Source organism: Callionymus lyra, chromosome 2 (assembly GCF_982586985.1).
Source record: "Callionymus lyra chromosome 2, fCalLyr1.hap1.1, whole genome shotgun sequence".
Taxonomy (NCBI): domain Eukaryota; kingdom Metazoa; phylum Chordata; class Actinopteri; order Syngnathiformes; family Callionymidae; genus Callionymus; species Callionymus lyra.
This window is the reverse complement of record NC_141819.1, coordinates 36,767,033-36,782,396: the sequence shown is the minus strand read 5'-3', so window position 1 is coordinate 36,782,396 and position 15,364 is coordinate 36,767,033. Positions and strand designations below refer to the sequence as shown.

Genomic DNA, 15,364 nt, shown 5'->3' with positions numbered 1-15,364 from the left:
AAAAGTCGTAACAATTATTGATTTAAAGTAAAATAGAGAAGTCTTCAAGACAAATTGGAATATAAGTTGTTGTCCAGAGCAGAACCCACGTCAGGCTGTTAAATAAAGCATCAAGCAAACACATGAAAAGAATTGAACCCGCAGTCAACTGATGAACCAAAGTCTCCACAACCAGTTAAAAGTGACAAAAACAGCAGCGACTGAGAGATAAACCGCTCAAAAAGCAGCATGTAGTTCTGTGAGCAACAACTCCAGCGAGTTCATCAACCCAAACGCCAACAAAATGTTCACAACTTCACTGTGAGCCCCTGAGATGCAACCCTCCCAAAACAAGTCAAGTCCAGGCTCACCTTCCTCCAACTGCTCAGTTTCCCGAGTTTCTTCTCCTTCTTGTCAAAGCAGCACGCTCCCATGTTGCTGTCCAGTGTCGCCGCTCGCTCTGACTACTGCCTGAGTGGAAGCACCAGCTTCTGTCTCTGACGCCGGCTCTACAGATCTAGTGACTCACTTCAGACTGAGAGGGCTGACTGGGCTTTACCTCACACCCTCCCTGAGAGTGTGTGTGTGTGTGTGAGAGGCCTCTGTCTCACTCACACCCCTTCAAGAGGGAAGTCCCGCCTCAGTCCACAGACATGTGCTCACAGAATACTAATTCATCTGCTGCAAGTATCGGACTTTTGTGATTTGTTACATTTGGTGTCTCAGTGTTTTTGTCTCAGTGATGGGAGATCTGATTAAGCATCGGAATAGGTTTCTGGTGACGTACAAAATCTACTGCTGGTTGCCGATGCAAAACCATTTTTCTGAAACTGTACACCACAGAAAAACTCAAGGCCTGGGGGCCAAACCTGGACCGGAGAGTAATTTTATGTGGCCCACTGGATTGTTGGCTCAAATAAATGGAATTATATGTTCACGCTGATATTTTTTACCTTTAAAAATGCCAACGTTTCACATACAGCAAGGAACATATATATTGTCTTGGTCAACAATTGAAAAACTTAGGAAAGGAATTTGATAGAACAAAGACTCAAGATTGACAATATCCCAATCGGTGTCTTCTTCCTGTCACAGACAGTTATTATACATTTTTCCAATCCGCGACTAAAACTGTGTAAATATTTTGGCCCGTTGTCTGACCGGGTTTGAAACCAATGTAGTAGACAATGGGTTTTTGTCCTTCAACCAATTCAGAAACTATTTTTTTGGATTGGATGTACTTCCTAAAAGTTCTGGTATTTTTATTCATGATACTGTTGATATTCAACATCACTGTATTGATTTAATTTAATTATTTCATTAAAAAATGCAAAAAGATAAATCCTTTGTTGTTTTCTTAATCGTGTGTTCACTAGGGTAGGCAGCCGCAGCTAAAAGAACAATTAAAACTTGCGGGATCCTGTCGATGACTGAGGATGAGAGGATACAGAGGACTAGTTAAAGCTGATGTTTGGACATATTTTGGTTTCAAAACAAATGATAGCAGTTACGAATTCGTCAAGAGTCATGTGGTCTGTAAATTCTGCAAAACCAGAGTCAAGTACTTGACAATATTACAAATATATCCTTGCTACTACAGTATCACTATATATTGTATTGGTGCCAATTTATGATGATACATATCGTATCAACAGATTTTCAATACACATCCTTCTAGCATTGTTGTATTTAAAGCAAGGTTTCATGAATACATTCTTAATCACTGGCATGTCCTATATTTCATTATGTCCAGTTGACAGCAGTGATCATTAAGACAGTTTATCTTGGATCAAATTTCATGACAAGTGGCAAAATTCAGCACTTTTTGGCAAATCCGTTGGGACCAATGAGGAAGCAGGTTTACACCAGAGGTAGCAAACAACATTTAAAAAGGAGGTGATTATTAATTTCTAAGAAAGTATTCTGCGTTTCTTCCCCACTGCTGAGATGGATGAAACAACACGGCAGCTCAGCTTCTTATCCTCGGCCTTGAGTGTCCAGCAGCACCGCGTCATGTTTCAGGTCCTCCGTGTGCTGCTGGTATCAAACTTGCAAAGACACTCGAGCTTCGATGTTTCTGTGAATCCAACCAGGTCAGACGTCAGAGGCGGCGCAACAACTTCCCGGAGCGGAAGTTGTGTAATGTGTCAGTTTGCTGTCAAAACAGGGGTCGGCGTGAAAAGTCGGTGATTTTGCAGATTCTCCGTGTTGACAGATACAAAAAGTGTATGTATTTGACACATGAGATCACATATGACTCAACGTACAGATGATCACGCAGCATCCAGGAAGTGGGTCACAGTCTGTGTCAACTTGGGACGACTCGAACCCAACACTTTCTTAGGAAAAGAAAACCGCAAACTGAATTTTAGATGGCAACACATTTATAACGCATGTAAAAAGTTGAAAGTCAAAGTAAAAATTATCATTATTATTTTGATATAATAATCAAATGATAATCAAGATATTGTACAAATCTAAATATTACGCTTGTGTTTCCAGATTAAGAATATGAAAAGAGATAAATTGTTAAAAATATATGACAGGGTCACACTAGATATAATCAATCAAGCCAAGATAAAAGCTGATAAACAGCAAAGGAATATGAAAATACGTCACGCTAAAACAATGGTCTAATAAATTCAGGGTGACCACAAAAAGGCCCCAAGAATAGAATGTAACTTTGGTTATAACTAGTCCATTACGCTTTAAACATCACAGCAAAACAAGAAAGTCTTCTTCATTCTACATATGTTCAACAAGGTTTCCATGTAGTTCTGTGAATTTCTTGTTGTACATAATATACTAGTTATTACTAAAGTTGCATTCAACTCATGGAGAAAAAAAAGATAGTCAGGGGAGTCACCAAGTACTTTAAGAAAATTCATGCACTATCAATTTGTTGAATCATTGAATCTTAATTCGATAAATAATACTAGTGACTTCTATCTGACCATGTGATGTCATTAAAACAGGTAATCTTCAAAGAAAAAAATCTTTTGTTGACATTATTGAGGTAAAAACACACATTTATTTTACACACACATGTTTACCTCGTATTATTATAATTAAGCTTATGGTTGGTAAATTGAAAGAACAATTCAGGTTATACAGTTAGGATAGGGGATGTTATCTGTTAGATGATACGGACAGTTATTGAAGAAGAAACTCACTTGTTGCGCCCCCTAAATCTCTTGGGAGGGTCTAAGGTTAGCGGACAGTCAAACAAATACCGTTTTGGTTCTCTATCTACTTCTATGTCAGCATAAAATTTGGTTGACTTGTGCTAAAAATTAGATTTTAAACTTTAATACTTCCGATGCCAGCTAAAACATGAAGCTAGAAACTCAGAGTTCGCTCCCGTATTGTAGCGCAACAGATATAGAACCTCTACTTTGACATTACATGTAAACCACATATACATCGCTGTGTATGCACCTTCAAAGACACACAAAGGTTCAAGTAGAATTAGTGGTAATAAAAGAGGATTGAATTGGGAACAACTGTAGCACCATTAAAGCTAATTTCACCAATGCTAGGTATACAAGGATCATGATAACAGTGATGTCATTATCAGTCATGGCGGTCGTGATGTCTGGACATTTCTGATGTATCTGTACATGATGTCCATCTGAGTGATCATTCTCTAGTTTTGTTCAACCTGGACTTTATCCCTGAACCTAAGCCCTTGAAAGTTAGGTCTCAGATGCGTGTTATCTCAGCGGATACTAAAGACAGTTTTTCTGCTATGTTTGACCCTCTTTCCTTTGATGACTGCACAAACGTGGACAGTTTGATTCACTGTTTCACTAATCATTGTGTTGAAATACTGGATCAGGTGGTAGCTGTGCCCTTGGACAAATGAAGATCTCCTCAGTCTGAAGAGACTTTGTCGAAAGACTGAGCGTCTCTGAAAGTCCACTAAACTTGAGGTGCACTGACTTCACCTCAAGCATATGATGTCCGCAAACCATGAGATGATGGAAACTGCCAGATCTGATTACATCAGGAAACTGGTAGCAGCAAATAAGAAAAAACCCAAAGTGTTGTACGACACGATAAATTATCTGGTTTGTCCTACTGCTCCAATAACCCGTTTCTTCTGAGAAGCTTACAGCAATGCCTTGTCGAGATTTTTTACTGACAAAATAAAATTGATCAAAGAGAAAATCTCTCCCTTTTTTTGAGGAACCCCTGCTAACACTTAGTTTGTCTACATCTTATGATCCTCCTTTAACAATGTGACTCTGGCTCTTATGTCAGCACTGGTGAGCAAAACTAAACCCTCCTCTTGCTTGTCCGACGTCCTTCCTTGTAGGCTCTTTATTAAAGTGTTTGACGTAATTGGCTCCTGGGTTACCAAAATGGTTAAGCTCTCCCTTTAAACAGGGGTTTTTCCCAATGCATTTAAAAATGCCATTGTGGAGCCTTTACTCAAAAAGCCAGGCATAGACCCGACTGACCTCAGTAATTTCAGGCCTATTTCTAAGCTCCCTTTCTTGTCCAAGATCTTAGAGAAGGTGGTGTCAGAGCAGCTGTCTTTGTTTCAAGTTTCAGTCTGGCTTCCGCAAACATCACTCTACAGAGACAGCCGTCGGCTGATTTGGGTAAATACAGTGTATTGGTTCTCTTGGATCTGTCCTCAGCCTTTTGACACAGTTGATCACCAGATCCTGCTGAGAAGACTGAAGGATGAAGTGGCACTGTCTGGGTCTGTGTTACAGTGGTTCTTGTCATACCTTTCTGTTTTAGTGTATCTGCCAATCAAATGAAGTCTGAAACAGCGGATCTGTTGTGTGGAGTCCCTCAAGGTTCTGTTTTGGGTCCTTGCTTTTTTTTTGCTGTACTTGATTCCCCTCGGTAAAATCATTCAGAGACTTCCTGATGTTTCGTATCACATTTTTGCTGATGACATCCAGCTCTACTGCTCGTTTGATCCAACTGATCCCCAGAGGCTGAACAGCTTAGTCAATTGTTTGCTAGAAATTAAATAGTGGCTGAGTGAAAACACCTGATGATAATGGGTTGAGTCAGTACTTGGGTGACTTAGGTCAGTCTGTCAAACTGAGCATGAAAAACCTGGGTGTAGTATTTGACAAAGACATGTCTCTAGTACAACACTGCTCTGAGGTCTGTGGATCAGAATCTACTGATGTTTCTGCACACTCTGGACTCTTATGTGTCTTGATCTTTTAAAGTATATATATTTAACTATCTCTTGTTTTTGATTGTTAAAGCTCTTACTTACTATTAGCTTGTTCTAAAACACAAACACATCATTATGACTCACAAACACAATCCAGCTGACTGTTATGGTCAGCAGCACTGGGATTAATAAAACAACCATCAACCAACACTGTTTTGATGGGATGGTCATTGTAGGGGAGGGTGTGATGAGTGGGGGGGCAGGAAGGAGACAGGAACAGAGTCACTCTGCCCTGAGGTCTGCACACACACACACACACACCCCCCCCCCCCCCCCCCACACACACACACACAGTTTGACCCACACAACATCTCTTCCTGTTCCACAGTTTAGCATCATCATAATATTAAATACATTATCTTCTATTCACCCTGTTCTCATCAAACACAAATATTTAGTTTAAACTATGTTCCATGGAGGGCATCAGGGTCGTGCTGCGGTCCACGAATAGACCAAGGCAAAGCAGAAATTTACGACTAGTTCAACTTTTTTTTTCTTTAATTTGTCCTTTTCTAGGTATATTTTTTAATTTTCACAGTGCTTTTATATAATTATTTTCTAAATTAAATGTATATCCAATTACATTTTTACGTTTTATCTTTTGGCATTTATTTTGCACTCAATATGTATTTTATTTCTTTAGAATCTTAAGTTAAAATAAATTTTATTATGAATTAATATACAATCTTATTCGGACTAATTTTAGAATGCACTTTTATTTATCTTTTGGGGGAAGTTTTTCCCATCATATTAGTCATTTGTCCCTTCCCTCTTTTGGCTTGACGCCCTGTAACCGCTACAGTATACAAAGTGGGCCCCGAGGAAATGTAATTGTCCAAGAGGGACATTGTTCGACCCATTCTGGTGAGTACGGAATAACAACAAAAAAAAATATTGAGAAAACTCAGTGTGTAAACAACGTAACGCAACGAGTGCAAATCCTGATGCCAACAAGACTCATTTCTGTGTTTTAAAAATGACTGTAATAACTGCTTCCTGGTCCAGGTTCTAAATCTCAATCAAATGTCGGGATGTCTGCAGTAACAAAGTTTCTCTGGACATGGATGAATGCCTGAAGCCAAGCATAGAACACATCATCTCGGTCCAGATCGACACATTCCTCGGACAAGCACCTGGTACAACCTGCCAGTCTTACCTTGTTGGACGCCATGTCGCTGACCGATCTGTAGGTCTGGATGGTCTCCAGCTGGTCCAGACACCAGTCCAGCTCCTCCATGGTCTCGGTGGCCAGTTTCTGGTAGGCATCATCTATGGACACAAACAGATATCATCAGGATTGGACGCACAACCACAGACTGAGGCAAGAGCTGCTCTAGCTATTATCAATAATAATCAACAATAAAGAGAGAAATTAAGTATTTATGAAATATACGTATCAGGAAAGGTGTGTCAAAGTTATTTGTAACGGTTTGAAGGGTGTTGGATGGTTAAGACACGGGAGAGTATGGTGGGTAAGTTGGCCTGAGGCAGGAGGTGTGTAAGCAGATAGCTAGTCATTGGATGACTAGTAGCTAGGTATGTAGGCAGGTAAACAGCAACGACACGTTTGGGAACTTAGAAACAATGCACTAATGGCTACATTTTTAACATTCCCACTCAGATTTTATCTATTTTTAATTAAAAGCTTGAAGTTAAAGAAGGAAAAAAAAATCAAAATATTTGGACACTGATGGATGCCTCCTGGAGAATGGCATGTTTGATGTGGTCGTCATGACAACCGATTTCTTGTAGGGGTTAAAAGCTAGATCTCGTTTTGGACTGATAGTTCAGTGGAATGACACTGACTTTAATCTAATGTTTGTCAATAAAAGCCGCAAATAATTCCAGGCAGGCTGAAGGTGGAAGGACCTGGTTATTCCCAGTTTTATCTAGAAAACAACCTCCTCACTGCTCCTCCGAAAACCACGTCAAAAGTGCTGGGAATACGGGGGAAGCCGCTTTGACATCAGACGCCGGCGGAGATGAAGCAAACACTCCCCTCTTCCTCCCGGCCTCCCCCGTCTCCCTCCATCCCTCTCCCCGGATCAGAGCGAGCGGCGGCGGTGGCAGAGATCCAGCTGCCTCTCATGTCTGAGAGAGCAAACAGCCTCGCGTCTTTGATGGCGACGAGATCAGAGCCGAGGACACATTCTACGAGGCCACGCTAAAGTCCACGCAGCGAGCGGCCCGGGGGTGTGTTGTGCTCGGCAGCTAGGAGACCACCACCGTACACAGACGCGGCAATGTGTGCGTCGGTTGTGAGTGTGGGTCTGTGTGAGTTCCAGCGTGTCACTTTGATGGAGACTCGCTCGAACCTCGCCGTGCAGCCGCGGCTTTGAGGAAAACATCCCTCCAGCTTGTTAGAGACTTCATACATTTGTGCGCATCATTCACACTCTTACAGTAAACATTATGACCAGCTGTCTAATATTATGCTGCCACACAAAACTGCCGCTGAAGATGAATGCATGAGAGCTAATGCCAGTCAACAAATGTCTGGGTGTCATCAAGGTCAAGCATTTTTATAACATGCATTTTCCAACTTCATGCATATTATAAGATATTCCTTTATTCTTCCCACGTTAGGGGAGTTATCACAGCAGTTCACGAAAAAGATGAATCAGACATATACTTTATATTAAAACAAACAGAACACACGTTGAATATATAAACAAAAACATACATAAATAATAATAATATCACGATAGAAAAAAATAAATTAAGATAAACTCAACAGAAAATACGATAGTGATAAATCAGCAACAATAAACATCAGTCCATGTGCAAACACTACAGATGTACAGAAGTGGGGGAAGAATTATAAATACAAATTCAAATTAAAACCATAGCCTCAAAATGAATCTAACCATATGATGTTTTGTATTATTAAAAGTACTCGATTGAGTCTAAGAAATGTTTTTTTTTTCTTCAAAATGTATAAAGAAAGTGTTATGGGGTGGTCATATGGCTGGCAATATCGTTGTCCTGGTAAGCTAGCAGGTTTACCATTCAGTTAACGATTTCCTTAACTAAAACTAACTGATAAGAAATGTTAACAGTTTCTGCCTCTGTTTTGTGTAACAGGGTCATAGATATTAATTTCCCGTACTTGAAAATGAGCAAATAAACCATTTTGTATGTAAAATGTTAAATTCAAATCTGATCCCTGCTGGCAAAAAAGAAACCTGGGTCGGACTACAGCTTGAAGAAAAACACGCCACTTCAGTTTTACGACTCCTTTGTGAAGACATAACCTTCTTCTGTTTTTGATTCTCACCAAAGGTCCCAGGGAACATTTCTTAGAAATTCCCAGTATTTCATCGAATCCATTCTGGTTGCAGCTGTCTGTTTGTGATCATGACCTTAGAGAGACCACAGAGAAAAAACACACCAAGAGATGGGAGGGGATTTCCACTGCCTCCCCCGGACACAAGGGTCCCTCTGACGGACCACGTCTGTCCCGGCAGACCAGCCGTGAAAACATACACACGTGTGCGAGTCGGGCGGACACACAAGTTATTGTGCTTCTGCGATAAAAGAGTCACGAGAGCGCTCCAACATGCACATCAGTTCGATTACGACACTAGACTCTGCTCCTAGATAGTTGAGTGATACAATGTGGGAACGTCTCGGAGCATGTTTTTATATTTTGTGACATTCAGACGCTCAAGACCAACAGTGGTGCGATGATGTCAGGGTCACCACGGGTTCACACTTTGATCCTCGTCCATTTATTTTCCTTTTTCAGCACAGAAGGTAAAGTAAAGAGGCCCTGACTTCCCTCTCCTGAAAACAAACTCCAGTTTTTCTGGCGGAATACTGAGCCATTCCCAAGTCATTTATAGGAAAGTAAACACAAGATGCTTCGTGAACACGACCAATACATGGAGAATTCTGTCTTTTAGCTCAGCTCTTTCTTTACCAAGACATGGAAATGGATCATCTTTTCCTCACTAGATACTTGCTTTCCTCCACCTGAAGCTCATTTAACCTTTTAATACCAAATATTTCCTTCTGATGGAAAACTTCAAAGGTTGGTCAAGTAAAGTATAGTATAGTGTATAAATATAATATAGTATTGGCAGGACGTGTGTGAGGATCTGACTAAGTGTAAATTCAGGGGTAGATAAACATTCATCTAGTGACTCCCACACAAAGTCAGAGAGTTGTCACAACAGCGCCGTCGATCCATGAGTGATATTTGGCAGAGGAAGACGCCGTTCCCGGCACAAGCGTTCCCGCTAGTGAGGCCGGGACTGTCAGCAGGAGCTCGAGGGCATCACAGAGAACAATAAATCAATCCATTTTTACTGCTCCATGTCAGACCATCGAGTGTCGATCAACAAGAAATAAACTTTTGTTTTTAACCCAGAGTTATCCAGAGACTTTTAAATGAGATGAAATGATGTTTTCAGTTTAAAAACAATTTATTATTATTATTTTTTTTTTAATGAGACTTCATAGACAAAATGCAGTAGTCCAGTGTTCACGAGGCTAACTCTTGTCAACACAATGATAGAACATGAACTGGGGTATGACGTTCAGTTTCAGTTTGATTTGCAGCAAATATTGAGAAAAAGATGCAGCAGAAAAAAGGATTTTAACGGCAAAACCAGCCAAAAAAAATGACCAAACTTTTGATCATGTACCTTTTCTGTAGGCGGTTGACTTTTGTTCCGTACATTTGGAGAGGTACTAAACAATTCTACGGAGTTGACTTAAGGATTAACATTATCCTTTAAATACACACATTTTATCATGGCCTGTTTAGTGATGGTACACTTGTGATGAGTCAAACGACGAGTGAAAGTCTAAGGCGTCATGAGAAACAAGATTTTGTTTGCGCGCAACCGTTGCCATGCAATACCACACAGGAGGTTTGTACTTTAGTTTTGTGAGTTTGGTATTGAGGAGACTATAGCGAAGGTTAGCATAAGGTACAAAAAACGATTTTCCATGTTACACGAAAGGCATCTTATTCAGCGTTTTTCTGGTGGCAGAATAACCCACTTAGCAAATGTTAAAGACTACGATTTTGCGGTTGTCTGAGGTTCCGAAAAGATTTATGAAGGTATTTTTGCAAACATCTGTAGCTTCTCTCTGGTTAGCTTTGTCCAAAACTAGCAACAACAAAAAATACTTCATGAAACACTTATTATTCTGTGACAAAATGCTCTGTTACTGATCATTAGACTGCTAGTGATGGAATTCAAAATTTTACACCAGCAACCTGGGTTTGATTTTCAGTCAGGGTTCCGTCTTTGAACCATTATATTTTAAATCCTTTGTGTTTTACTCCTGGGTGGAGGTATGTGCTGCCACAGTGCTTCTTAGTTTATTAACCTTCCAGTTCAACACCAACCAATTGAAACATTTGTATTTAATAAGCAAATTAAGATTTGCTCTTCAAGGATATTAAGAATAAAAAATGTTTCTCTCCTCATAAATGTACATGAATAAAGACTTAACTTTGTAAAATACTGGCCAAAAAAATATTTATTAACAGTTTGTTAATATTGATCTAGGAACAGACTGTTCCCATTTTAAATGATCTCCAAAAACATTCAGTGACTTCAGGAATAATTGAACGTGAAATGAATGGAAACGTTATAATCTCTTCACCAGAAATATCTGTGTACACAGTTGGACAAACGTCTCAAGGATATGTACACATACAGTAACTCTTCAGGACAATTACCTCCTTTGACGTCATCACAGACTTAGCGTAACAGTTCGCTAACAGTTCAAGTCGTTCAAAGTATTGCATAACTCAGTTTGTCTCCTGAGGTGTTTTACTTAGCGTGAGACTGTTAGGTGTTAATTTAACACATGTGGGAATAAAAAATGATTTATGTGTTATATATTTCAAATGATTCCTATTCATTAAAAAATAACAAGACTATGTTTGTAACAATGTTTGTATCCTTTGCCGTTTTATTTGAATTCTTCCTCTTTATTATACATTCTCCAGGTTTATCCCTTTGTTTTCTTTGACTTTCTTCATTTTCTTATTCTATTCTTTTATTCTTCATTTCCATGTTATTTGGCAAGTTGGTTTAAGTTCTTTTAAAGAGTATATTCATTTTAATTTTAATTTTAATTTCACATACGTTCCTTTTTTTTTTAAACTATTTTTTTTACCCCATAACCACACTCAATCACACACTGACGGGAGTAGGCTGCGATGCAGCGTGGCAGCTCATCCGTCAAGATCAACCATGGTTAAGTGTGTTGCCTACACAACGCAACAATCTCAGTTTCATTAAGTGTTGAACCCACAACTTCTCTGGCCACGAGTAAACCACTAAACTGTCTAAACTATGTCGCACACTTTTTTATTTAATCGTAATTATTTTGTTTTCCTGGTTAGCACACCATCTGTTCCCTGAAAATCATTTCTCATATTTTGCTTTATACATAGTGTGCGCTTCATTATTTCAAAGTAATCACATTTTTTTCATTATTTAATTAATTAATTGTATATTTAATTTATTTACAAAATAATGTAAATAACTTAAAACCTTTTCCTTGAGTCATATTTAGGATTTTTTATTTGTGAAGGCATTGCCTCCTGTGTTTGTCCTTTTTAAAGTATATATTTTAACTGTGTATTGTTTTTTTTTGTTAAAGCGCTTTGTGACCCTGGTCTAGAAAGATCTTTACAAATAACCTTTACTTACTTACTTACTTACTTTTTTGTTTTTACATTTTTATACAATTTCCTTTTTAAAAATGACCTAAAATGTTCTGTTTACCTACAATAACTAATGTCATATACTGTATGTATTTATCTTTTATATTTGAAACATTGAAAAAATATGGTGACATTTTAATTGACAGGATTTTAGGAGCAAACACTAAACCATCTGAAGTCACCGTTTGAATCTGTTAATAAAGTGTTGACAGGTGTCACACTTCTGAGGAACAGATAAAAAAAAAAGAAGTGCGGTCGCTGACGTGTTTCTGCTGCGGCAGGTTCTAAATAAGAGAAAGAGTCACATTCTTCAATGGCATCTGTGCTTTACTGGAAACGCAGAAGTGGTCGATGGAACACCCGCCACGTGGTTACACAACGCGTCCGAACAAAGAGCAGCGAAGGTGAGGCAGCGGCTCGACGCTTCCTCTTTCAGCCCCACTCTGACTGTGCGTGCACGACATTGCGACATCCTGTCTTTTATTACAGAAACATGGGAGAAGGACGGCGGTTGGGGTCTGGATCCTGTTTGTCGATTTGAAGATTTGTCATCAGTTCTCCGAGGATCAGCGATGACATCACCGGTCTGTGTTCAGTTAGAGAACATACATGTGTTTACGGCGCGACGGGCTTTAATGAATCAGTGCAGGGTGTCAACAGATGCTTCATGTGGCCGTGTCAGTTATTCACAAACAGTCTTGAAGCAGTGACGCAACACAAGATTCACACTGGATTAGAAACTCATCTCTTTAATGAGTTCAAAACGTGCCTCAGATTTACAGGCTGATCCCACTATTAAAGTGCTGGTGACGTACTAAATACAACTGATTCAGAAAAACATTTCCCTCTGGCCTCAGGGATGTGCGTAGTTGGCGTTGCTATTAGAAGTTGATCTAAGTCATTAATTTGCTCCTCTAAATCATATGTTCATATCTTTTAGGTGTTTCATATTGTTGTCTGAGCTGACAGACAGGTGCGGGAGATGTTAATCCACTATAATTTTCGCTATAATCTCTGCTTTAATAATCAAACTGAAGTTTATATAAAGAAGCAACAAGTTATACTCATTTGGTGTTTGTTATCAAATATCAAAATATAATACACCATAGTCGTCAATCAAATCAAGAAGACTAAAAAAAGTGTAAGAGCCTGATAAAATCTAGATATTGCGCAGCAACAAACAACACTCAACTTCACGCTGACGTACTAAAACAGATCTAAATGTGTCATCATCACCTGGGTCATCATCACCTGGGCGGGTGTTTAATATTCCATAATGATTCACGACTATTACCAAACTAGTTTCAAAGACGTAGTTTTTAATTTGTTTAATCCTCCAGATTCTCATCTATATGGCGTTACTTTCAGATCAGCTGCAAATCTCTCAAATCATCATCATCCTCAACTTACACAAAGTAAAAAATACCTCAGATCCACACTTTTTCTGTGTATTTCCTTAATTTTTACAACAAAGGTCGATATGCCTAAATTCTGCTGCTTGTTGCAGATGAGCTTCTCTTGGTGTGATTAGAATGAGTTGTTCTTTTATCTTGATTTATTTTTGTTAAAGTCACTGCAGATTTCAATTTGGATTTAGACACACTAGTGACAAGACAGTTGTTGTGCTACTTAAATGCAGGTGCTTGTAAGGTAAGGGGATCTAAATCATAGAGGAAAACTGTCATTGGAGAAGTTGAAAAAATGTACAATAATACATATTTGGGTCCATTAGAGGTTCTATCAGCTCTGTGAGGTTGTTGTCTGTGGTTGTGAATTGAGGGAAGCAGAAAGTAGCAGCACCTTGTTCTACTAGGGAAAGATAGAAAGAGGAATTTAAAAATGTAGGTCTCATAATGTCTGTGATGATGTTACACTCAATTTTACAAGTTTAAAGGTTTATTTTTTGAGCGTCAAGTGTCTTGATGTGTCAAGAGTCAGAGGCTGATAATACTTAAATAAAATACCATCTTTAAAATAAATAACATACAGCGTTCAGACAGTAATAATACAACTGGACAGAAATTAATTGTCTTTTTGTGCGGACTCGTAACAAATATCTCACTGACTTGTACCGGTCTCAGGATCTGGGGTTGAAGACTGTCTCACAGTACAACTTACAAAAAAAAGATCAAAAAGACACAACAAAAATCGTGGATATCTCAATCATTTACATTGAATAAATACAAATAAGCTGAATTAGCAGACCTGGTTATCTCTTCGACTGTTCCTCTTCTTACGTAACTCACCAGATTGTTTACTATCTCAAGATTAGCATATGTAAAGCATCTTTGTATAGTTCCGCAGCTTCACACTCCACTGACTCCCAGACCAAAGCCTCTCCTCGTCCGTCATGCTGTTAACATGCACCCATAAAACCTTGTGGGACCCCCTTCATGGCCGTCTGGCCCCCTCTGACTTGGACATCGTGTTCCCTGTTCCCCTCACAACACACGTTGTTCCACTTTCAATGACTTTACAGCTCAGCGGTAAAGAAAGTGGGGGAGCAGTAAATCTGAGTGAAACCCTCCCTGGATTGGAACAACACACAGCTTTTTTATCGTAGCCTTTAAATCCAGGTGGAAAAAGTGAATGCTCTGATTTTATCTAGGAATTTTCCTTGAGACACAGACGAGGCAGTTGCTACCTTCTGAAGATCGAGCCAAGTTAAGTTGATGTATAGTGTGTAGCAACATTCAGATTTGATGAAAAGTCTATAGGGATGTGTAGGAATACAAAAATAAACATACATGTCTGATCTTTAATACTAAGTGTATTACAAGAACCAGGTAACTCCTCAAACATGAATCCCCAAATTCTTGCGTAACTCCATCCATGGTTGCAACAGTGCAACAAAGATCTTTGAAAAGATCCTTATCTCAAACTGCTTTAATGCCAGCTTCCCAATGTAACTTACCACATGAGTTATGAGGCCATAAATAAATAAAAATGGCTGAACTGGTTATTTATGACACTTCAACCATAACAGAAGGAAATCGCTCTATTTTCCTAGTTGTAATGTTTGAAGTTAATGGTGATTTCTCAAATATAAGTGTCTTGAAAGTGTGTTGAAAAAACATGTAAAACCTGTAATTTTTTTGGTGTAAACTGGTGAAAATGTATTGACTTTGTGTGAAAGAATTTGTTAGACTCATTGACGTTGACACGTCATCTACTGGAATTTAGTACGTCATTGGAAACAAGTACAGTGGAATTCCATCTTCTCAGTCCTTTGAAAATAAGAAGAATTTTGTAATGATGAAAAGATTGTAATGCCGTGACTGACCTAGCACCACTGACATATTACGCATGTGCAATTGATTACTAAATAAATAAGGTCGACTGTATCCTCTTGTCCTCAGTCATTGACGGTATTTCGCAGGATTTTATTGTTCCTTTAGCTGCGGAGGACATAATGACTGCTCTCTAGCGACTGGAAGTTTAATACAAAAATAATAAATAAATAAATAAACAAACGTTGCGAATAT

At 38.9% G+C, this 15,364-nt stretch overlaps 1 protein-coding gene across 3 annotated transcripts in view; it reads right to left on the bottom strand.

Moving 5' to 3' along the window:
* pde4ba (phosphodiesterase 4B, cAMP-specific a) overlaps positions 1-15,364 on the bottom strand; it is a 162,329-nt gene that overhangs the window by 16,742 nt on the left and 130,223 nt on the right. For all 3 annotated transcript variants that reach the window (XM_087784941.1, XM_087784942.1, XM_087784943.1), the window contains one exon: positions 6,342-6,454. In XM_087784941.1, coding sequence (XP_087641067.1) covers positions 6,342-6,454 — 113 coding nt within the window. The remainder of the gene's footprint in view (positions 1-6,341; positions 6,455-15,364) is intronic.